We start from the raw sequence: 24,263 nt of genomic DNA, 5'->3' as shown, positions 1-24,263 counted from the left end.
TGAATACTTCTCCAGTGTTTGCAGATCTGTTTTTTTGACTAGGTATGAGTAAATTATATGGTGATGGTTTCCACTACACCTATCCCTCCAATGGACTGACCAGAGCTTCCTTCCGCTAGATTGCTTACAGCTTTCTGGTTCGCCACAGATCTGCAAACACAGAAGAGATAGGTGCTAAGGAAAGGTTGTAGGCGAAGGTGTTTGGGACTGGCATATTCTGTCCATTTCAAGCTGATTGATTGGAATAAGTTGGACCAATGATATTGACAGAGTTTTCCGTAAAACTTGTTATATGGAAAACAGATACACTACTTAGTGTAGGTTAAAGGGAAAGATGGCACTGTACTGTATAGTACAGCCTGAGGGAAGGAGAGAGATCATATAGAACAGTTGAAGTGAGCAAGTGTGTGAGGGATTAGGTAGCAGAAGGGGCAAGGTGCCATGTAGCTGAGCACATGGAACAGATGGATATGAAAGAGAGGGTGGCCTATATTCTCTCTCTCTCTCTCTCTCTCTCTCTCTCTCTCTCTCTCTCTCTCTCTCTCTCTTTCTCTCTGTCTCATTCTCGGGCCTTCCATCTCTCTTTATTTCTCTGTATATTTCTCTTTCTGTCTGTTTCTTTCTGTCTCAGTTTCTCCCCCCCTCTCTAACTTAGACAGGTTCATAAGAAACAGTCTCTCTCCGTCTTCAGCGTTGAACGCTACGACATGAGTGATTTGTTTTTCCTCCTTTTTAGCATTCTTAAATGTTTTCCTTTTCACTTTTATCCCTGTCTTTGAGGTTCACAGATTAGTGCGCCGGTGAATGAAAGGAGTTGAGGCCTTGAGGCCTGCTGGAGTGGTGTCAGCGGGAGGGGGGGGGGGGGGGAATGTGTGTGTCAAGCCTAACCGTAGGTCAGTGTCATCACAGTGTGCACATCCACATCACGTGCCACCTCCTTTACTAGGCCACGGTTGCATAACATATCCGAGTGTGTGCGTGTGTGTGAGACTAAGTGTGTGATTGTGTGCGTGAGTGCATGCAGGCATGCGTGCATGTCTGAGGGTGTGGTGAGATGGAGAAAGAGTCTCATGACTGTTTTTGTGTGTGTATGCGTGTGTACAGTAAATTATATCTATAATGGTTAAATTCACTGCACTAAGTTCCAGTACTAACTCTGTAGAAAATGGCTCAGATGATGTTGTGTGTGCTCTCTAATGACATGGTCAAAGCAGACCCATTTATACACAGTAAACCATTCAGCTTCTGGGCTATTACATCTACTATGGAAGGTTGGAGCGAAAGCTTGGTCATTAAAGGAAGCAAGTCAGAAGGTATCATTTCTACTTTCATTGCTGGATAATGTCTGCCCATGTGTGGTCCAGGGTGTGTTCTGCTCTGTCACAGTAGGGTATTGACACCCTCATCCCTCTCCCACCTCGTCAGCATGATGGTATTGATTGCGATCACAAGTGCAACAGCAAGGTATTGTTCAGTTAGAAATGGATCAGTGTGTCAGATAACGAAGCATCGACTTCTATAACTTTTATAAGTGCATTCATGGGGCATGTGCAGTTCATGGGCATGCACAGTATATGTGAAATAGACCAGACTATGACTGTTAGAGGAAATTACGAGATTTCTGTTCTGTGAAGTGAATTTTTTAAGTCCCATCTTCCCAAGCAGGTTATCGCGTTGGAGTGAGTTGTCAGTTAAGAAGGACAGATGTTCTTTCTTCACTACATTTTGTCAGATTTTGTGCTCCACTTTTTCCCCCTTTTTGTGTGTGTGTTCGTGCGTGATAGAGGGTTTGTGTCTCTCCATCTGTTTTGTTGTTGTCTCATCTTTTCATGTGTCCTCTGTTTCACTCCATCTCTCACTCCATCACGACGACTTCCCGTGGAAAAGCTGGTGCTGAAAAAACAAGCTGTACGTTTTACCCATGGTGCAAAGTGCTACAGGTCCAGAGGGGGGACTGAGTGCTTTCACATTGGCCCAATTCCATTTGGGACAAATAACGCCCTGGTGTTCTTCACTTCCCCTCCCTAACTTCCCTTAAGTTTATCCATATAGTACGAGGGAAAGAAGGGACAACCAACCCGGGCACCAAGGGCTGCTGAGTATTCTGTTTTTTTGTCCAAACTTAGGAGTGTAATTACAGTATACAGTGGCAAGAAAAAGTATGTGAACCCTTTGAAAACGCATAATTGTTTGTGAGTTATTAGTTTAAACAGACTGTGTTTGTCTATTGTTGTGACTTAGATGAAGATCAGATCAAATGTTATGACCAATTCATGCAGAAATCCAGGTAATTCCAAAAGGTTCACATACATTTTCTTGCCACTGTATTTAATGACTTCTACACATATATTAGTTGACGAATTAGCAGGCATTGCAGCCCTTCAGAGCCCGATCAGTTTGGAACCACAGAAGGAAGTTTAGAGGTGGAATTGAAAGAGGGTGTTAATCTGAATGGAATGGAGCATAGTTGTGTTTGTTTTTGGGGGAGGTGATGGGTTTGCCCTGTGTTTCCCTGCTCTCACACCATACGCCTCTTCATCCATCTCCCCATCGATCCATCACTCATCTCACCACTCCATCTGGTGCTGCACAAATCTCTGTGGTCTGTGGGGGGCTGATATGTACACTACACACTACACTGTTCCTAAAAAATGTATATTTACATTAGATTGCAAACCAGATCTAGGTTCTCTCTTCCATCCCTCTAGTGTTGTGTCAAGCCCACTGCATGTTTGTGTTAGGTATATATATTTTTGTGAGTCGAGGATACTGTGATGCTGAAGCCAGATGGTCAAATGGTATTCTTCTGGAATTAACTGCTGGATATGACAGTAATAATCACTTCAGAATGATTCATCCCAGCTGTGCTGACCTCAAATACTGTATAATCCTCTTCCTCGATATGGTGCATTGTTGTTGTATGTACAATTCAACTACCAAGAGACGTGTGTGTGTTTTTCCTGGCTATCTGCGTTCTCTTAAACAGAGTCTGTCACTGTTACTGTTACTGTTTTGTTAGACTTCAGTGCGGCTTTTGAAATTATCGATCATAGTCTGCTGCTGGAAAAATGTATGTGTTATGCCTTTACACCACCTGCTATAGGTCAGGTGCCACAAAGAGGGATTACAATTGGCTCAGAACAGGGCAGCACAGCTGACCCTTAAATGTGCACAGAGAGCTAACATTAATAATATGCATGTCAATCTCTCATGGCTCAAAGTGGATGATAGATTGACTTCATCACTACTTGTTTTTGTGTTGACAAGCTGAATGCACCGAGCTGTTTGTTTAAACTACTAGCATACAGCTCGGACACCCATGCATACCCCACAAGACATTCCACCAGAGGTCTCTTCACAGTCCCCAAGTCCAGAACAGACATTGTGAGGCGCATAATTCTACATGGAGCCATGAATACATGGAACTCTATTCCACATCAGGCAACACATGCAAGCAGTAGAATCAGATTTAATAAACAGATAAAAAATACACATTATGGAACAGCGGGTAATGTGAAGAGACATACACACCCAGGTACAGACACACGCATACGCACACAAACGCTAACACACGCACTCCACACACACGTACATTGTAATATTATTGTATTGTGGTATTCTACATTTTGTATTGTAGATATGTAGTGGTGTAATAATGTTATATGATGTAGTGTTTTATCCTTTGTTAATATGTTTTGACCCCAGGAAGAGTAGCTGCTGCCTTGACAGCAGCTAATTGGGATCCCCTAATAAATGAACCTTAGAGGGAATGCCAGCTGAAATATGCAATGGTGAAAATCACATGTGATATATGGTTATTTCAATGTAAATGAATATCCCAGTCAAATACTGTTCACTGTTTAAATGTTGAATGCCACATCCAAATGACAAAGTGTTTGTACCAATGATGTATATAAATCCTGAATTGAGGATGCTAAGTATTGGCCATTCAAAGGCTTTGAAGTCTTCCATAGGAATGAAAAGGACAAAATTGCATGTAAATATAATTTTTGTTGTTGTACTGTGGACAGTAACATTAGCAGTCTCAAAACAAAGTAGATTTTAAGGATTTGAAAAAAATATATATATTTTTTTACTATGTTTAGCTCACATAATATAATTTAAAAGTATGTATTAAGGTGTCTAATATAATAAATGTGGCCAAAATTAATGTAGTTATTAATAAAGGCATTTCTATAGCTTCCAAAATATATTTTTTAAATGGTGAGGGAGTGCCAAGATGTAGGCACGGTGGCTTCAACACAGCGCCCCCTACAGTTATCTAATGTACAGTGCATTCGAAAAGTATTCAGAATCCTTGACTTTTTCCACATTTTGTTACGTTACAGCCTTATTCAAAAATGTATTACATTAAAAAAATTCCATATCAATCTACACATAATACTGCTTAAAGACGAAACGGGTCTTTAGACATTTTTACAAATGTATAAAAAATATACACTACCGTTCAAAAGTTTGGGGTCACTTAGAAATGTAGGTCTCTCTTTATGTACTGTTGTGTTGTCTCTCTTGTCGGGATCTGTGTTTTGTCCTATATTTGTATTTATTTTATTTTTAATCCCTGCCCCCGTCCCCGCAGGAGGCCTTTTGCCTTTTTGTAAATAAGAATATGTTTTTAACTGACTTGCCTAGTTAAATAAAGGTTAAATAAAAAAATGGTTGCCCTTAGTATGAAGATTTAATCCGGAGATCTCTTTAGCTATCATACTCTAATTCCACTGATTTCAAAACTCGATCCTCCAGAAAGTGGAGATCAATATTTATGCAGCTCCACTATAAAATACCTAAAAAAAAGACGCGTTCGACAGGATTATCAACACAGACTGACCAGGGGAGCAGGGGAGCAACGGGGTGACCAAGAACCAAATGGTCACTCTGAAAGAGCTCCAGAGTTTCTCTGTGGAGATGGGAGAACCTTCCAGAAGGACAACCATCTCTGCAGCACTCCACCAATCAGGCCTGGTATAGTGGCCAGGTGGAAGCCACTCCTCAGTAAAATGCACATGACAGCCCACTTGGAGTTTGCTAAAAGGCACCTAAATGACTCTCAGACCATGACAAACAAGATTCTCTGGTCTGATGAAACCAAGCATGAACTCTTTAGCCAGAATTCCAATTCCACACCTGGAGGAAACCTGGCACCATCCCTACGGTGAAGCATGGTGGTGGCAGCCTCATGCTGTAAGGATGTTTTCAGTGGCAAGGACTGGGAGACTAGTCAGGATCGAGGGAAAGATGAACGAAGCAAAGTACAGAGAGATCCTTGATGAAAACCTTTCTCCAGAGCGCTTAGGACCTTACACTGGTCTCTGAAGTCTCTGAAGTCTCTGAATGTCCTTGAGTAGCCTAGGCAAGGCCCGGACATGAACCCGATCGAACATCTCCAGAGAGACCTGAAAATAGCTGTGCAGCGACGCTCCCCATCCAACCTGACAGAGCTTGAGAGGATCTGCAGAGAAAAATGGGAGAAACTCTCCAAATACAGGTGTGCCAAGCTTGTAGCGTCATACCCAAGAAGACTCAAGGTTATAATCACTGCCAAAGGTGCTGAATACTTATGTAAATGTGATATTTATCTTTTTTTTATACACTTGGACAATTTCTAAAAACCTGTTTTTGCTTTGTCATTATGGTGTATTGTGTGTAGATTGAAGAGGTAGCTTGCTTGTCTGTCTTAGCTGGCATGCCTGCTGACAGGGTTGATAGACTTTAGAAAAGCAAGCAATTACTAAATGTACTGAATAAGACTCACATTCCTTTAAATCTTCTACCCAGATTTGAGCAGAGATGCAAAGAAGCATATTTAGTTTCTTTAAAAAATACATCAGGAGAATACAGACAGCTCAAGATGTATGCTTAAATATGCTGAATAATAAACATATTTTGTACACAAAATTATGGCTCTATATTGCAGGGAAAAAAAGCTTTTCAGGTGTTTGAAAAATGCTAAATATGGATAGCCTACTTGTTAAATAGTAGACTGTAAAATAACAGTGAAGTAAAGGTTTAGGTAAAAATCCACTTACAACACTGCACCCTAGTGGCTCTTTCAAGTATTTCAGTAGAATTCTGTGCTTAGATCAGTAAGATACTGAATGTTCATGAACTTTGTGTTTATTTAGAAAGCTCTAGGTGAACCCCACTTCCACACCAAGCCTCAGCAGGTTTACCACACGTCAAGGTCAGCGAACACTAGCCAGGTCTGAACACACACACACCCAACCACACGTATGCTGTAGTGGGGGGATGTGAGTCACATGTGGAGGGGGAGGAGTCTGCTTCTTGGCGGATGTTTCTATCTGGCCAAGTTTCTCTAGGTTGCCATGGTCTTCTTTGGTTGCTATGTTCTGATCATTATGGTCTGGACTCGTTTGTACAGCCACTCTATACCATAGTTCATCACTGTGCCATACATATGTTAGGTTCTCATGATCTCTCTTTTCTCCCTCTCTATTTTCTCTTTCTCTCTCTCTCTTCAGCTCTCCAGCCACAGGAAGCCAGCGGAACTCCAGCGTGTCTTTCAGCCTGCCCCCCTCCTCCTGCACCCCTCCTTCCAGCCTGCCCCCTCACCTCTGCAGCCCCCCGGACACCTCGTCCCTCTCCTCGCCCCCCTGCCCCTCTTCTTTAACCCACTCTTCCTCACCCAGCCTTAGCGACCTTTTCGGCCTGCCCACCCTGCCCATGGAGAATGTGAGAGGCTTCGGCAGCATGGGCGGTAGCCTTGGTGAAGGGTCCTCGTGCGGTGGCTCGCGCTCCCCCTCGCCGCTCACCCTAATGCAGGCCATAGCCACCTCGGGCAAGCCCTTTGCCTCCAAGCCCGTGGAGCTGTGGAGCAAGCTGGACGTGGCCGACTGGCTGGACAGCCTGAATCTGTCGGAGCATAAAGACGCCTTCCTGGACAACGAGATCGAAGGCGCCCACCTGCCTTCGCTGCAGAAAGAAGATCTGATTGACCTGGGGGTGACGCGGGTGGGCCACCGCATGAACATCGAGAGGGCCCTCAAAATGCTGCAGGACAGATAAAGCCAGGGGGTGTGGATTTATCTGGAACACTCTCTCTCCTACCTGTTTTCCTTCTCAGTCTTGGAAAGTCTTGGACGATTTAGGAATCGGCCTCTGACTACTCCCTTCCTGCCTCGCCTCTGTGGCGTGTTTGTGTTTGATCACTCCTATTCTGCTTCCCGAGCATCAGGGGATGTCGGAATCCTGGAGGAACTGCTGGGAATAGCCTGGAGAAAGGCGGCGTTCCCGAATACAGAATGGAGAAAGAGTGGAAAAAATCCTGCATCTTTTTAGGGATGCTCACAATACAAAAGACCACACTTTGGAATACTCTTGAAACGTAGCCCTCAAACACTTTGAAATACTGATAAAAATCAGTACTGGAATACTCAATCCTTTTTCAAGCTCCCCCAGCGCGGGTGTTTGAAACCAGCTGAGCTGGTTGGCACTCCTTTTCTATCTTTGCTAGAGTTTCTTCAGATAATATTTCTTCACTAGAGTAAAACCGTGGGTTATGTTTATGGATGCATCTGATGTTGTAGAGACATTTGAAAAACAGACATTTGAAAAACATTAGAAACGAAAACCTTTGCAGAAATGTTTAGCTGAATCCTAAACCATATCATTCGCCACACACACACACACACACACACACACACACACACACACACACACACACACACACACACACACACACACACACACACACACACACACACACACACACACACACACACACACACACACACACACACACACACACACGATGATGTGTTGGTCACTCTAATGCATGGCTGGAGGGGCTCCACTGTAGCAGGCGCCACTGTCCCCTTCACATCCCTGTTCACTGTGGAAGGTGTGTGTATTTGCCTTTTGTCAGAGACATGTTTGTGATGTACGTGTGTGTGTGCACACACTGTGGGAGGTTTGTTAAATGTGTTTTAGAAAGACATGAGTGAGAGTGCAAGGCCTAGATTCTGTCAGCCTATTCAAGGTGTATATTGCATCTCACATTCCAGTGTTCGAACTTGTAAACAGGGCTCCATGGGATTTATCTTAATGCAACTCCGTACAGCCAATGGCAATGTCCGTTTTAGGTATAATGCTGGGAGCCGCTTGTGGATTTGACAGCTCTAACACAGTTCCACCTCCGACACCGCAAAAACAACAGCTACGCGGGTGTTGGAAGGCATGAATCTGATAGAATCTAGCCCTAAGTGTTGGCATCAGGTGTGTTGTCATCGTCTTCCACACACTTGACAGCGACCCCGACAGGAGTGGGATGCAACCTCCCTACACCCTACCGCCCAACCGACCAATCTCCCTTCAGGCCTATAACAGAAATAATCCACCTATCACAACAACCTTGGGAAACTCCATTTTCTGCCACAATATCGCCATCTCTCCTCTTTGTTCATCCATCTTTAATCATTTCTAGTTATTGAGTGATTCCTTTCGCAAATCAAACATTTATTTTTTATTAGTACCAGTGTGTGCTGTTGTGGTATAGGTGAGGGCTGTATTTTCTTTGGTTGACAATGATTCTCGGCGAGAATTTGAAGACGCCCACTTTGAAAGGATGAGAGCAAAACGGACGTTATTTCGTGGTCTCTGTTAACGTAGGACACTGTGGTTGACTGTGTGCTCACCTACAGTATACTGTATAGTGCAGGGGCCAAGAATAATAGGAATAATATGAATTCACTCAAAACACAAAAATGTGGGTTCCTGAGTGGCGCTGCGGTCTAAGGCACTCCATCTGAATCCAGGCTGCATCACATCCGGCCGTGATTGGGAGTCCCATAGGGCGGCGCACAATTGGCCCAGCCTCGTCCGGGTTAGGCTGGGGTAGGCCGTCATTGTAAATAAGAATTTGTTCTTAAATGACTTGCCTAGTTAAATAAGGTTACATTAAAAAATATATATATATATAATAATAATACATATACTACCCAGACATTCACACAATCACCGAAGAGGATTTAAACAAATATTTATAGGAACGTTTACAAAGTTTGTGTATAATCCGTGTTTGCATCGCCAATGAATCACAAAACGTCATTATTGACAAGAAGAGGTGTTAATCCTATCTGGTGTTTCCAGAGGGAAGAAAATAGGTGTGACACAGCAGCACTGACCGAGCAGGCTTTAGATGGTGCATTTGGTCCCTGTTAATTTGAGAATGAGAGGGAGAGTCCTCAGTAACACTTTACTTAAGCATGCAGGTATAACCATTCTGTAAGGCTTGCTTATAAAACGTTATAACGTATTATTACTACAGGCTTCAAGTAAAGTGTTACTGAGTCATTTTCTCAACACCAGTGAAAAGCTCGCACACCAATGAGCAGGTAGAACAAGCTTATCTTCTAATCAGAAATCCCATCTGACAGCCAATCAATCTCCATCCCTTTTCACGAAACACCATTACTTCAATGTTAATATGAGAACTGCTGATAGGTGAGTACCCAGGAAGTGTTTGGTGGCATTGTTTTTTACGTAAATTGAATATATTTATTGCTTTGAATGTGTATAAAGGAATGATTTAAAGAAAAGAGTACATATATAGAATAATGATATGTATAATATTTCTAAAAGGTTTAGAGAGAGAATTTCTATGAAAGAATAGGACCATTGTATCCACCCTCAGAACTTATTTCCTTGTAACTTTATCCCTGTTTTGTGTTTGGATAGTGCCTCGAATAGCTCATTATTCTCTACATAGTGCCCCATTTCTGGCCTTTCTGCCTCTGAACTAGATTATAACTACCCCATAATGCACTGCAAAGAGAAGTGTGGAAGCCATGTATTCTACTGTACCCAGATTACCTATATATTATAACATATCACTAAAACGTGAACAGTATGTGTGATCATTTGAGACATTATCCATGATTCTATCAGTTCACAGGGATGTTCTATGAACATAACCATGATTGTTTGGATTGTCTGCAATTTAGGGGCTCCTGTTAGACAAAAAAAAAAGCTCCCTTGGTGATTATTCCTTTCTCTCGCTCCCTGTCCCTGTGTGCAACTGTATGATGATGAAGGGAAGACAAAGGGATGATTTTTTTTAAATGATTTGAAAAGGGAATATCAGGCCAACAGAAGTAGAGGACCTACAGGAGTTTTAACGCTGCTATAATCCATTCATTATTTTAAAAGAAACAACAAAAGAGTGACAGAAAAAAAGCAGTCTTTTTTATGATTATATAGAATTATATGGAATTTTCTAAAAGACATTTGGAGAAAAATGTTCAACTCTAAAGTGTGGTTTGCCAAAAAGTTTTTTTTTTTTTAAAATATATTACTATATTATATATTATATATAAATATTAATTAATATAAATTCATATTATCAGATTTATGAGGAAACTAAGAAGCAATATTTTTACTGAATGGATCTCCTTGGTTGTGGTTTTTCCCAGTCTTAAGATAAACTATCATGATATATCATCACCTGTTGATGTTATGAACACTGATAGCTGGAGTGGACAGAAGACATTTGTCCAATAAAAATGTATTTTATATACTATCCTCTGGCCATCACCTGCCTATCTTGAATATTGTAATTTTTGACAATTCCAATCACTTAGTCTGTGTATAATGTGTGTATAAATGACTGAAACGCTTTAAATGTATACATAAGCTCACAGTCCACTGGATCGAAAACTGTCCCGATAACACTTTTATGCTCAACTTACGTAGTAGACATGTACAAAAAAAGACTAGTTGTGACTGTTGACTTCATGGGAAAAAAAACAACATATCACTAAGCTAATTTATTTGCAGAATTATAGAACTGAGTAGTCGTATTAAGATGCTAGACAAACCATCACTGTGTGACTATAAGGCTATGCTACATAAGGACTGGCATGGCTCACTATCATCACTATCATCACAACACAGTCCTTCACTTACCCATCGGCAACTATTTTGATACTTTTGTTATTTTCTCTTATGGTTGAATTTTTTTATTTTATTTTTTATTCTACATAATTACAAAGACGTTTCCTGCTCTTTTGTGTATATTTGTGTTCATGTTCCATATGTTGTAATTCTGCATACTTAGAGTCGACTATCTAATTATCAAAATGAAAAAGAAAGAGAAGTTCCTTGTAACTGCACTCTTCCTTCCCGCCCAAATCCTCAATACTTCTTGTATGGCAACCAAACAAAAGTTACTGTAAGAAATAAATATAACATTGCACTATGGTTGTATTAATTTCATTCCTGATGTGCCGATTTTTGTGTTTCAAGCGTCTTGCTTCTTTCGATCCGTCTCGAAGGACCATGAAAAAGAGCGCCACCTCCCAAATCAACAACAAGTTATCCCAGTCATAACACCACTGTAATGGGGGTCACGCTGCCGCTGACAGTATACTGTAGCCTCTTCGCGAGCACTTACTACTACACGTGAACACCCTCTCACTACAAATGAACACCCTGTCAACAACTGCCTTAGCCAGCTAAGCCACCGAAAAACTAGCAATTTGATAGCAAGTGAGGTTAACCAATTCAACTCAGTTGCGCTTGTTGGCAGTTGATGTTACTCTTCAGTAACACAGACCCCAAAGCAAATCGGGGGGAGAAAAATAGGTTTATTCAAAGAGGACAAATCATAGATGTTATGCTGGGAGGTAGATGTTCATTCTCCCCTGTCCTCTGTGATTCTCTCCACAGAACAAAGGGACAGGATGTAGTTTTATAACCCAACCCTAACCTGTGGTTGACTAATTAGAATTCATTGCAATTCAACTTGGCCAATATTCAAATAACAAGTATCCTATTTCATGCTCAATAAACAATTTGGACCAATGAGAACTTGCCTTGTAGCTATGAGTCCCGGACTAAAATTCCTCCCATGTCTCTGAACCATTGATCATTAATCCCCTATCACAGAAAAAAAAACTATTTCCATTGATCGTTAGTACTCTATTGACTTTTAGTCCTCTTGAACTTTAGTACTCTATTGACCTTTAGTCCTCTGCGTGGTGTATTGATCTTCAAATATTCTTACACACTAGCACTGTTTTTCAATAGTTGTTGGCAAACTGGGCGTTCAATAGACTGATACTGTAACGCTCGAAGAGGATGGGTGTGGAGTCAGGCGCAGAGAGCAGAAGTATCTGGGAAAAAACGCTTTAATGTCCAAAACAGGAACACGTACAATGGGTGACGCCGAACACAGGCGTAACATATCAAAACCAAGTGCAACTGGGAAATACCGGACAGTGAAAACCCAACAAAAACAGAGTACACCTCTCACGTAAACAGAAACAAGCCCGCACAAACACAGGCGGGCTAACCAAACTTAAATACCCCAACCCAAAAACCCCAACAAGGAACAGGTGAAAACAATTAGACAAAACCAAATGAAAAGGGAAAAGAGGGATCGGTGGCAGCTAGTAGACCGGCGACGACCGCCGAGCGCCGCCCGAACGGGAAGGGGAGCCACCTTCGGTAGTATTTGTGACAGTACCCCCCCCCCCCCCCCCCCCCCCCCCCACGCGCGGCTCCCGCAGTGCCCCGACACCGGCCTCGGGGACGACCCGGGGGGCGAGGCACAGGGCGATCCGGATGGAGGCGATGGAACTCCCTCAGCATAGATAGATCCAATATGTCCCCCACCGGGACCCAGCACCTCTCCTCCGGCCCATACCCCTCCCAGTCCACAAGGTACTGCAGGCCCCTCACCCGGCGTCTCGAGTCCAGAATGGCCCGTATCATGTACGCCGGGGACCCCTCGATGTCCAGAGGGGGCGGAGGGACCTCCGGAACCTCACCTTCGTGCAGGGGACCAGCTACCACCGGCCTGAGGAGAGACATATGAAACGAGGGGTTAATACAATAATACGAAGGAAGTAATAATCTATAACACACCTCGTTTATTCTCCTCAGAGCTTTAAATGGCCCCACACACTGCGGATCCAGCTTCCAGCAGGGCAAGCGGAGGGGCAGGTTTCGGGTCGAGAGCCAGACCTTGTCCCCCGGTGCGAACACGGTGACGGTCAGCACTCCTCTTCTGCCGTCCACTCGCCTGACGTAATGACTCCTGGACGGCCCTCCAGGTCTCCTTAGAGCGCTGCACCCACTCATCCACCGCAGGATCCTGGGTCTGGCTCTGATGCCATGGTGCCAGGACCGGCTGGTACCCCAACACGCACTGAAATGGTGACATGTTGGTAGAGGAGTGGCTTAGTGAATTCTGGGCCATTTCAGCCCAGGGGATGTATCTCGTCCACTCCCCCGGCCGGGCAATACGACCGCAGAAACCTACCCACCTCCTGGTTCACTCTCTCCACCTGCCCATTACTCTCTGGGTGATACCCCGAGGTCAGGCTGACCTAGACCCGCAGACATTCAATAAAAGTCCTCCACACTCGTGATGTAAACTGGGGACCCCAATCAGAAACGATGTCCTCGGGCACCCCGTAGTGCCGGAAGACATGGATGAACAGAGCCTCCGCCAGCTGTAGGGCCGTAGGGAGACCGGGCAACGGGAAAAGACGGCAGGACTTAGAGAACCGATCTACAACAACCAGGATCGTCGTGTTTCCCCGAGACGGGGGAAGATCCGTGAGAAAGTCCACCGATAGATGAGACCACGGCCGTTGTGGAAAGGGGAGGGGTTGTAACTTCCCTCGTGGCAAGTGCCTAGGAGCCTTACTCTGGGCGCTCACCGAACAGGTTTAGACATATAATCGCACGTCCTTAACTAAGGTGGGCCACCAGTACTTCCCCCTAAGACTTCGCACTGTCCTCGAAATACACGGGTGACCCAACGAGGGTAGACTATGAGCCCACCGAATCAATTGGTCACGGACACTCGATGTCCGCGTCCACCTCCCATACTACCGGTGCCACCAGCCTAGCCACCGGAATGATGGGAGTAGGATCGATGGACCGGTCTTCGGTGTCGTAGAGACGGGACAGCGCGTCGGCCTTAGTGTTGAGGGAACCTGGTCTATACGAGATCGTAAATCGAAATCTGGTGAAATACATGGCCCACCTTGCCTGACGAGGATTCAGTCTCCTAGCTGCTCGGATATACTCCAGATTACGGTGGTCAGTTCAGATGAGGAAAGGGTGCTTAGTCCCTTCGAGCCAGTGTCTCCACACCTTCAGGGCCTTAACCACAGCCAACTCCCTGTCCCCCACGTCATTGTTTTGCTCCGCCGGCCCAAGCTTCTTAAAAAAAAAAGCACAGGGGCGGAGCTTCTGTGGCGTACCCGAGCGCTGTGAGAGCACGGCTCCAACCCGGATGCGTCCACCTCCACTATGAACGCTAAAGAAGGGTCCGGATGCGCCAACACTGGCGTGTCAGTGAACAGCGCCTTCAAACGACTGAAAGCCCCGTCCGCATCTGCCGACCACTGAAAACGCACAGGTGGGGGACCTGAGGTAATGGGAGCCGCTACCTGACCAAAACCCAGGATAAACCTCCGGTAGTAATTGGCAAGCCCTAAGAACCGCTGCACCTCCTTTACCGTGGTCGGAGTCGGCCAATTACGCACGGCCTTGATGCGGTCACACTCCATCACCACCCCCGAGGTGGAAATGTGATAACCCAGGAAGGAAACTGCTCGTTTGGAAAACTCACATTTCACCGCCTTCACGTACAGGTCATGCTCCAGCAGTCGCCCAAGAACCTTGTGCACCAGAGACACATGCACGGCGCGTGTGACGGAGTAGATCAAGATATCGTCAATATACACCACCACACCCTGTCCATGCAGGGCTCTGAGAATCTCGTCGACGAAGGATTGAAAGATGGCCGGAGCATTCTTTAACCCGTACGGCATGACGAGGTACTCATAATGGCCAGATGTGGTACTAAACGCGGTTTTCCACTCATCTCCCTCCCGAATACGCACCAGATTATACGCGCTCCTGAGGTCCAGTTTCGTGAAGAACCGCACCCCGTGAAATGATTCCACCGCCGTAGCGATGAGAGGTAGTGGGTAACTAAAACCCACCGTGATGGAATTGAGACCTCGATAATCAATGCACGGACACAAACCACCCTCCTTTTTCTTCACAAAAAAGAAACTTGAGGAGACGGGTGACATGGAGGGCCGAATATACCCGTCCCAGAGCTTCCGCGACATATGTCTCCATAGTCAACGTCTCCTACTGGGACAAAGGATTCACGTGACTCCTGGGCAGTGCAGCGTTTACCTGGAGGTTTATCACGCAATCCCCCTGTCGATAGGGTGGTAATTGGGTCGCCTTCTTTTTACTGAAGGCGATAGCCAAATCGGCATACTCAGCGGGAATGCGCACAGTGGAAACATGGTCTGGACTCTCCACCGTCGTCGCACCGATGGAAACTCCTACACACCTGCCTGAACACTCATCAGGCCACCCCTGGAGAGCTCCCTGTCTCCACAAAATCCTAGGTCTGTGAATAGCCAGCCAGGGGATTCCCAGCACCACCGGAAACGCAGGTGAATCGATAAGGAACAGACTAATCCGCTCCTTATGACCCCCCTGCATAATCATCTCCAGAGGAAGCGTGGCCTCCCTGACCAGCCCTGACCCTAACGGTCGACTATCTAAGGAGTGCACGGGGAAGGGGGGGTCTACCTGAACTAACGGAATCCTCAACCTCTGGGCGAGTCCGCGATCTATAAAGTTCCCCCCTGCGCCTGAATTGACTAGCGTCTTATGCTGGAGAGAAGGAGAAAACTTAAGGATACAAATTAATAAAAACATGTGACCAACAGGAAACTCTGGGTAAGTGTGGTGCTGACTCACCTGGGGTGACCAAGAAGTGTTCTGCCTGCCCTCTCGACTCCCAGATGGACTCTTCCAGCACCGACCAGAAGTGTGCCCACTCCGGCCACAGCTGGTGCAGGAGGAGCCTCCTCCTCCGGTCTACCTAGATGCACCCCCCCCCCCCCTAGATCCATAGGTATGGGAGCGGGAGGGCCACGGGGTGGAACAGACAGGACCCTTTCAGAACGTCCGCGAGCAGCCAGCAGATGGTCTAGCCAGATCGACAGGTCTATGAGCTCGTCCAGGCTGAGCGTGGTGTCCCGACAAGCCAGCTCCCTGCGGACGTCCTCTCTCAGGCTACACCTGTAATAGTCTATAAGGCCCTGTCGTTCCACCCCGCTGCAGCGGCCAAGGTCTGGAACTCCAGCGCAAAGTCCTGCCTGAGATGGAACAATCTCTCACCTGGCCCTCCGGAGGGTGATCGAATACTGCCCGAAAGCAGCGGGTGAACTCTGGGTAGTGACCCTCGCCGAGTCTGGTCTGTTCCAGGCGGGATTGGCCCACTCCAGGGCTATACCCGTCAAGCAAGAGACGAGGACACTCACGCTCTCCTCGTCCGAGGGAGCTGGCCAAACGGTGGCCAGGTAAAGCTCAAATTAGAGCAGGAATCCCTGGCACCCTGCCACCGCTCCATCGTACTCCCTCAGAGGCGCAATACGCAGGACGCTGGTACCAGATACCGCTAGAGTAGATGGTAGCGTTGTAGGTGGGAGGGTTGGAGGGGAAGTAGGGAGACCACTCCTCTCCCAGCGGTCCATCCTCTCCATCATCGAATCCATCGCTGATCCGATGCGATGAAGGATGGACGTGTGATGAAGGATGCTCTCCTCTATCGTCGGGAGAGGGATGGTTGCTGACTCCATTCTTTGTGGTGCGGGCTTCTATAACGCTCGAAGAGGATGGGTTTGGAGTCAGGCGCAGAGAGCAGAAGTTTTTGGGGAAAAACGCTTTAATGTGCAAAACAGGAACACGTACAATGGGTGACGCCAAACACAGATGTAACATATTAAACCCAAGTGCAACTGGGAAATACCGGACAGCGAAAATCCAACAATAAACAGAGTACACCTTTCACATAAACAGTAACAAGCCCGCACAAACACAGGCGGGCTAACCAAACTTAAATATTCCAACCCCCCCCCCCCAAAAAAAACAATTAGACAAAACCAAAAGAAAAGGGAAAAGAGGGATCGGTGGCAGCTAGTAGACCGGCGACGACGAGCCCCGCCCGAACGGGAAGGGGAGCCACCTTCGGTAATATTCGTGACAGATACACCCAACATGTTGATATAAACTACAATAATGTTTGCACAAACGTTGCCTACAATGCCACAAGGGCCCGATTCCGACCCAAGCTAAGCACGTGTAAATAGAATGTAATTCCTTTTTTTATGTGCTTTTCTCTCTATGCGTATTCTCACCTTGAAATTAAGCATGAGAATCGGGTGCTATACACCTGCTATTCGTTTTGGTTTGGAGATCGAATACATGAAGGTGTTGCGGTGTGTCTGTCAAAAGATATGCCATATACTTTACTTTTTTTTATATACTTTACTTCATTCCCTAATAATTCCACCGCCTTTAAATCAAAATCAAATCAAATGTTATTGGTTGAATAAACATATTTTGAAGATGTTATTGTGGGTGTAGTGAAATGCATGTGTTCCTAGTTCCAACAGTGCAGTAATATCTAACAATACACAACAAAACACACAAAGCAAAAACTAATGGAATTAAGATATATAGAAATATTAGAAAGAGCAATTTCGGAGTCCGTAGTGTGTGCATGTACAGTTGAAGTCGGAAGTTTGCATACACTTAGGTTGGAGTCATTAAACTAGTTTTTCAACCACTCCACAAATTTCTTGTTAACAAACTATAGTTTTGGCAAGTCAGTTAGGACATTTACTTTGTGCATGACACAAGTAATTTTTCTTACAATTGTTTACAGACAGATTATTTAACTTATAAGTCACTGTATCACAATTCCAGTGGGTCAGAAGTTTACCTGCACTAAGTTGACTGTGCCTTTAAACAGCTTGGAAAATTCCTGAAAATTATGTCATGGCTTTAGAAGCTTCTGATAGGCTAATTGACATCATTCAAATCAATTGGAGGTGTACCTGTGGAAGTATTTCAAGGCCTTCCTTCAAACTCAGTGTCTCTTTACTTGACATCATGGGAAAATCAAAAAGACATAAGCCAAGACCTCAGGAAAAAAATTGTAGACCTCCACAAGTCTGATTCATCCTTGGGAGCAATTTCCAAACGCCTGAAGGTACCACGTTCATCTGTACAAACAATAGTACGCAAGTATAAACACCATGGGACCACGCAGCCGTCACACCGCTCAGGAAGGAGATGCATTCTGTCTCCTAGAGATGAACGTACTTTGGTGCGAAAAGTGCAAATCAATCACAGAACAACAGCAAAGGACCTTGTGAAGATGCTAGAGGAAACCAGTACAAAAGTATCTATATCCACAGTAAAACGAGTCCAATATCGACATGACCTGAAAGGCAGCTCAGCAAGGAAGAAGCCACTGCTCCAAAACCGCCATAAAAAAGCCAGACTATGGTTTGCAAATGCACATGGGAACAAAGATCGTACTTTTTAGAGAAATGTCCTCTGATCTGACGAAACAAAAATAAAACTGTTTGGCCATAATGACCATCGTTATGTTTGGTGTAAAAAGGGGATGGCTTGCAAGCCGAAGAACACCATCCCAACCGTGAAGCACGGGGGTCGCAGCATCATGTTGTGGGGGTGCTTTGCAGCAGGAGGGACTGGTGCACTTCATAAAATAGATGCCATCATGAGGAAAGGAAATTATGTGGATACATTGGAGCAACATCTCAAGACATCAGTCAGGAAGTTAAAGCTTGGTCGCAAATGGGTCTTCCAGATGGACAATGATCCCAAGCGTACTTCCAAAGTTGTGGCAAAATGGCTTAAGGACAACAAAGTCAAGGTATTGGAGTGGCCATCGCAAAGCCCTGACCTCAATCCCATAGACAATGTGTGGGCAGAACTGAAAAAGCATGTGCGAGCAAGGAGTTCTATAAACCTGACTCAGTTACACCAGCTTTGTCAGGAGGAATGGGCCAAAATTCACCCAACTTTTTGTGGGAAGCTTGTTGTAGGCTACCCAAAACGTTTGACCCAAGTTAAACAATTTAAAGGCAATGCTACCAATACTAATTGAGTGTATGTAAACTTCTGACCCACTGGGAATGCGATGAAAGAAATAAAAGCTGAAAGAAGTAATTCTCTACTATTATTCTGACATTTCACATTCTTAAAATAAAGTGGTGATCCTAACTGTCCTAAAACAGGGAATTTTTACTAAGATTAAATGTCAGGAATTGTGAAAACCTGAGTTTAAATGTATTTGGCTAAGGTGTATGTAAACTTCCGACTTCAACTGTACATATTAGTTCAGAAGCTAGCTATGAACCTCAGCTATCATAGCCAGTTATATCAATTTAAAAACAGTCAATGACATTAATGAAGCCTATGGATTGAGTAGAATATAATATAACTTTGTGCCAAGGATGCAAGTCATATATACATGTAGTTATTACCATGCATGAGATTCTCACATTGTAGCCTGTATACTTAATATATTCACTAATCATATATTCTACCTTGGCAAATAAAGGTGCAGTTCAGGTATGAATGTCTAAGATAATTTTTCACTCATACCCAATACTATGAGTATCAAATTTCAGTCTTTGAATGATGGTATGTCTGCATGTATGTATTAGAATTTTACACTTCAACAGTGTTTACCAATTTTGGTCCTGGGACATCAATGATTACACATTGTAACTAATAGACTAGAAACAGGATTTAACTAGTTAAAGGCGGATTTGTAATTCATACATACAGAAATATAGATATTTTTTTAAGTACACTCCACTTCCTATGCATCATGTAAATACTCTAAAACTGGTTCATCTCAATGTCTTAATGCCCTTCACCTGCATTGATCTGATAAACGTTTTTGCACTATTGGTTAGAGCCTTCACTGTAAGATCTACACCTGTTGTATTCGGCGCACGTGACAAATAAACTTTGATTTGATTTGAAACACAGGATAGGTGTAGTATTTAATCAAATCGAGACTTAATTTCAACCAGTAGAGAATGTGAAACGCTTCATTGAAAGAAGTTATGTGTTATGAATACATTTGTTAATATTATAATTGTCGTACAAATAAAAGTTACACCTGTACTTCAATGCACATCTGTTGTGCATTATAAAAACAGAGGAAGAAAGAGGCGGTGGAGAGAAAGGTGTAAAAGACAAAGGGAAAGAGGTAAGAACATAGGAGCAGGGATATGATTCATGAATCAGTGCTACCCAAATATTCTCTGTTCATCACAATTACATAATAGTGTCTCTAGTCGGCCCGAAGGTTATCTTAAAAGCGGGTGAGGTGGCGATGATGGGACTGGGGGTTGGCATCCTCTCTCACATCAAAACATATCTGCAGACGAGAGACAGATGGAGATAAGAGATAGCATTTTTAAGCCTTGTTTTTATTTTTTATTCTAACAGTGTTACTCATCATAATAATCAGGAGGTGCAATGCAAACTGATCTTGGATCATTAACTCTGGGACTACTGCATCCCTACCTGTAGTTCAATGTAAAGCATCTCTTTAATAATACTTCCTGTTGACCAGACCAAGTGACATCTCACCTCTGATCATGCTGTGCCCTCTATATAGCCAGTTCAGATGCGGGAGGGGTTCAGCTGATATAGCTGATATCAGCTGATATAACATAGACAATCTAGGGAGAAGAGGAGAGAGACTTATTGAGAAAATAAGGTAGATAAAGGGACAGCGTTCAACAGGAATCTGTGTGTGTGGCCTCCACACCACACTAAGTGGCTGCAGAGTACTTTATGCTGAAAAACATGAACGGACACACGAGGACAAATAATATCGCTTAGTTATAGAAATAATGAAGTGTCTTACTATTCTCCATGGTTGGCCCTATTGCCTATTCTTTGAAGGTGGAAGGAGGCACAGTTATACACCTGAGCCTGCTTACTGCACAACACAATCCATCAATCAGATTGATACATGAGTGTGTAGGTGTGGGTTATAGGGTGTCTATGAGGTAGGAGGTGAAGATATCCCGCACATGGATTGCCTCTCTTGCTGTGTTGCTGGACCCCATCCTTGAAACATCCTGCAGAGCAGCAGACTTCTCCTCTGGCACACGGCGGCGAGCTGCAGATCCCCTCCTGTTCCTCATGTCCATCCTCATTAAGTTATGCAGAACACAGGTAGCCTTAAAACACCTGAATTTCTCCAGGAGGCAGTCCCAGATTGCCCTGGTCACCCAACCTTGCAGTGTCCGTCACGTTAACTGTAGGCAATCGTTTTGAAGGAATAGTTACAAGGTATCTGTATGAATATGGAAGACAATTTAAGTATTAGACTTTTACATCACAAGGTCATTGTGGATTACTAAAGTATAATAACCGTGATAACAAATCATGATAACATTGGATTGATAGATGCATGGGCACACATGTGCATGTGTAAGATGTGACAATAACAGGATCATATCAAGGTTAGCGTCATAAATGAATACACAAATACCACTTGAAGCTTGATGATGAGTTGATCATTTGAAGCGGCTGTGCAGTGCTAAGGCAAAAACAAAATGTGCACCCCTTTGAGTGCCCAGGACCAGGACTGAGAACCACTGCTCTTCGTATGTAGACAGGCTTTCATAGCTATCTTTATCTGAGGACAGAAAACCTCACAAGAAACAGACTTCATAATAGTCAAATTACACCACACTGAATATTATGTTACTATTATCTCCGTCCTCACTTCTAGGGACAGGAACTACACAAAAGTACCTGCCTTATCCAGAATAGCCTACTCTCTCACTTTGACAGTTGGATCTGCTATACTTTCACCCTCCTCCATGGCTGTTAGCTAGCTACAGTGCCTTGCGAAAGTATTCGGCCCCCTTGAACTTTGCGACCTTATGCCACATTTCAGGCTTCAAACATAAAGATATAAAACTGTATTTTTTTGTGAAGAATCAACAACAAGTGGGACACAATCATGAAGTGGAACGACATTTATTGGATATTTCAAACTTTTTTAACAAATCAAAAACTGAAAAATTGGGCGTGCAAAATTATTCAGCCCCCTTAAGTTAATACTTTGTAGCGCCACCTTTTGCTGCAATTACAGCTGTAAGTCGCTTGGGGTATGTCTCTATCCGTTTTGCACATCGAGAGACTGACATTTTTTCCCATTCCTCCTTGCAAAACAGCTCGAGCTCAGTGAGGTTGGATGGAGAGCATTTGTGAACAGCAGTTTTCAGTTCTTTCCACAGATTCTCGATTGGATTCAGGTCTGGACTTTGACTTGGCCATTCTAACACCTGGATGTGTTTACTTTTGAACCATTCCATTGTAGATTTTGCTTTATGTTTTGGATCATTGTCTTGTTGGAAGACAAATCTCCGTCCCAGTCTCAGGTCTTTTGCAGACTCCATCAGGTTTTCTTCCAGAATGGTCCTGTATTTGGCTCCATCCATCTTCCCATCAATTTTAACCATCTTCCCTGTCCCTGCTGAAGAAAAGCAGGCCCAAACCATGATGCTGCCACCACCATGTTTGACAGTGGGGATGGTGTGTTCAGCTGTGTAGCTTTCACGCCAAACATAACGTTTTGCATTGTTGCCAAAAAGTTCAATTTTGGTTTCATCTGACCAGAGCACCTTCTTCCACATGTTTGGTGTGTCTTCCAGGTGGCTTGTGGCAAACTTTAAACAACACTTTTTATGGATATCTTTAAGAAATGGCTTTCTTGCCACTCTTCCATAAAGGCCAGATTTGTGCAATATACGACTGATTGTTGTCCTATGGACAGAGTCTCCCACCTCAGCTGTAGATCTCTGCAGTTCATCCAGAGTGATCATGGGCCTCTTGGCTGCATCTCTGATCAGTCTTCTCCTTGTATGAGCTGAAAGTTTAGAGGGACGGCCAGGTCTTGGTAGATTTGCAGTGGTCTGATACTCCTTCCATTTCAATATTATCGCTTGCACAGTGCTCCTTGGGATGTTTAAAGCTTGGGAAATCTTTTTGTATCCAAATCCGGCTTTAAACTTCTTCACAACAGTATCTCGGACCTGCCTGGTGTGTTCCTTGTTCTTCATGATGCTCTCTGCGCTTTTAACGGACCTCTGAGACTATCACAGTGCAGGTGCATTTAAACGGAGACTTGATTACACACAGGTGGATTGTATTTATCATCATTAGTCATTTAGGTCAACATTGGATCATTCAGAGATCCTCACTGAACTTCTGGAGAGAGTTTGCTGCACTGAAAGTAAAGGGGCTGAATAATTTTGCACGCCCAATTTTTCAGTTTTTGATTTGTTAAAAAAGTTTGAAATATCCAATAAATGTCGTTCCACTTCATGATTGTGTCCCACTTGTTGTTGATTCTTCACAAAAAAATACAGTTTTATATCTTTATGTTTGAAGCCTGAAATGTGGCAAAAGGTCGCAAAGTTCAAGGGGGCCGAATACTTTCGCAAGGCACTGTAACTACAAATTAATTTGGAGTTTGTTTTTTTACAGTGATAAATACGTCAAGATAGTTAGCTATTATGAAGTTAGCTAGCTAAGTGAATTAAATATCACCAGCTACCTATCTATACAGTATGTGAAGTTGGCTAGATAGCTAGCCGTGTGTCGCTTAGGCCGCCCATTGTGACTCACTTGTGGGCATGCTGGCAGCATATGGCAGCATGTTCGATTGTGCATCAAAAATGTAGCATAACAAGTTTGCATGAATGTCTGGTTTTAAATGGGTACATAGTTCAATAGTAATATCCTATAAAACACTCTGGTGACAAACCCACTTCGCTGCGCTGTTTCCAATTGGCCACAAGGCTGGGAGAACCTATTCAAGTAAGTAAATACATTCCGAAAATGTTTTTTAAAAACTATGTATTATTAGCTAATTAGCTACAGTACAGGCTAACTCAAATGAGCTAGCTAGTTGCCAACACAAAACTGTGGCCCACAATATTCACCCTTCCTGAGTTCCCCACAGTCCTGCAGTGTAAATTCAACCAACAGAGTGAAGATTTCCACTCTCCCACTCATCGGTAGAAGTGGAGGAACCAAATCATCTTAAGTTTTATTTGATACCATGTGCACATATACCTGTGTGTGTTTTTTTCACATTTCACAGTAATGTGTGGTCATTACTATTAACTAAATCTCCATTCTCCTTTACCAAGGAATCAAGGCATGGGATGATAAAAAATAAATTTTAAAAAGAAGGACAACACCGTCTGCAAAACAGAGGTTGCAATCATCAGAGCTAAGGAGTTCTGATGACAATGCAGGCCCGGCATCAAAGACAGCTATGGTTTGTGGCTAACCTTAACCCCTAAACCTAAACTTAG

General features: G+C 43.9%; 1 protein-coding gene across 1 annotated transcript in view; it reads left to right on the top strand.

Moving 5' to 3' along the window:
* Positions 1-11,230, top strand: part of LOC110526925 (SH3 and multiple ankyrin repeat domains protein 2) — a 102,395-nt gene extending 91,165 nt beyond the window's left edge. The window contains exon 16 of the mRNA XM_090239444.1: positions 6,501-11,230. Coding sequence (XP_090095570.1) covers positions 6,501-7,044 — 544 coding nt within the window. The 3' untranslated portion in view covers positions 7,045-11,230. The remainder of the gene's footprint in view (positions 1-6,500) is intronic.
* Positions 11,231-24,263: the final 13,033 nt, after the last annotated feature.

Source organism: Oncorhynchus mykiss, chromosome 6 (assembly GCF_057628025.1).
Source record: "Oncorhynchus mykiss isolate SJ-2025 chromosome 6, ASM5762802v1, whole genome shotgun sequence".
NCBI lineage: Eukaryota > Metazoa > Chordata > Actinopteri > Salmoniformes > Salmonidae > Oncorhynchus > Oncorhynchus mykiss.
Note: the sequence above shows the minus strand (reverse complement) of the source record. Positions and strands in the feature narration are given on the sequence as shown.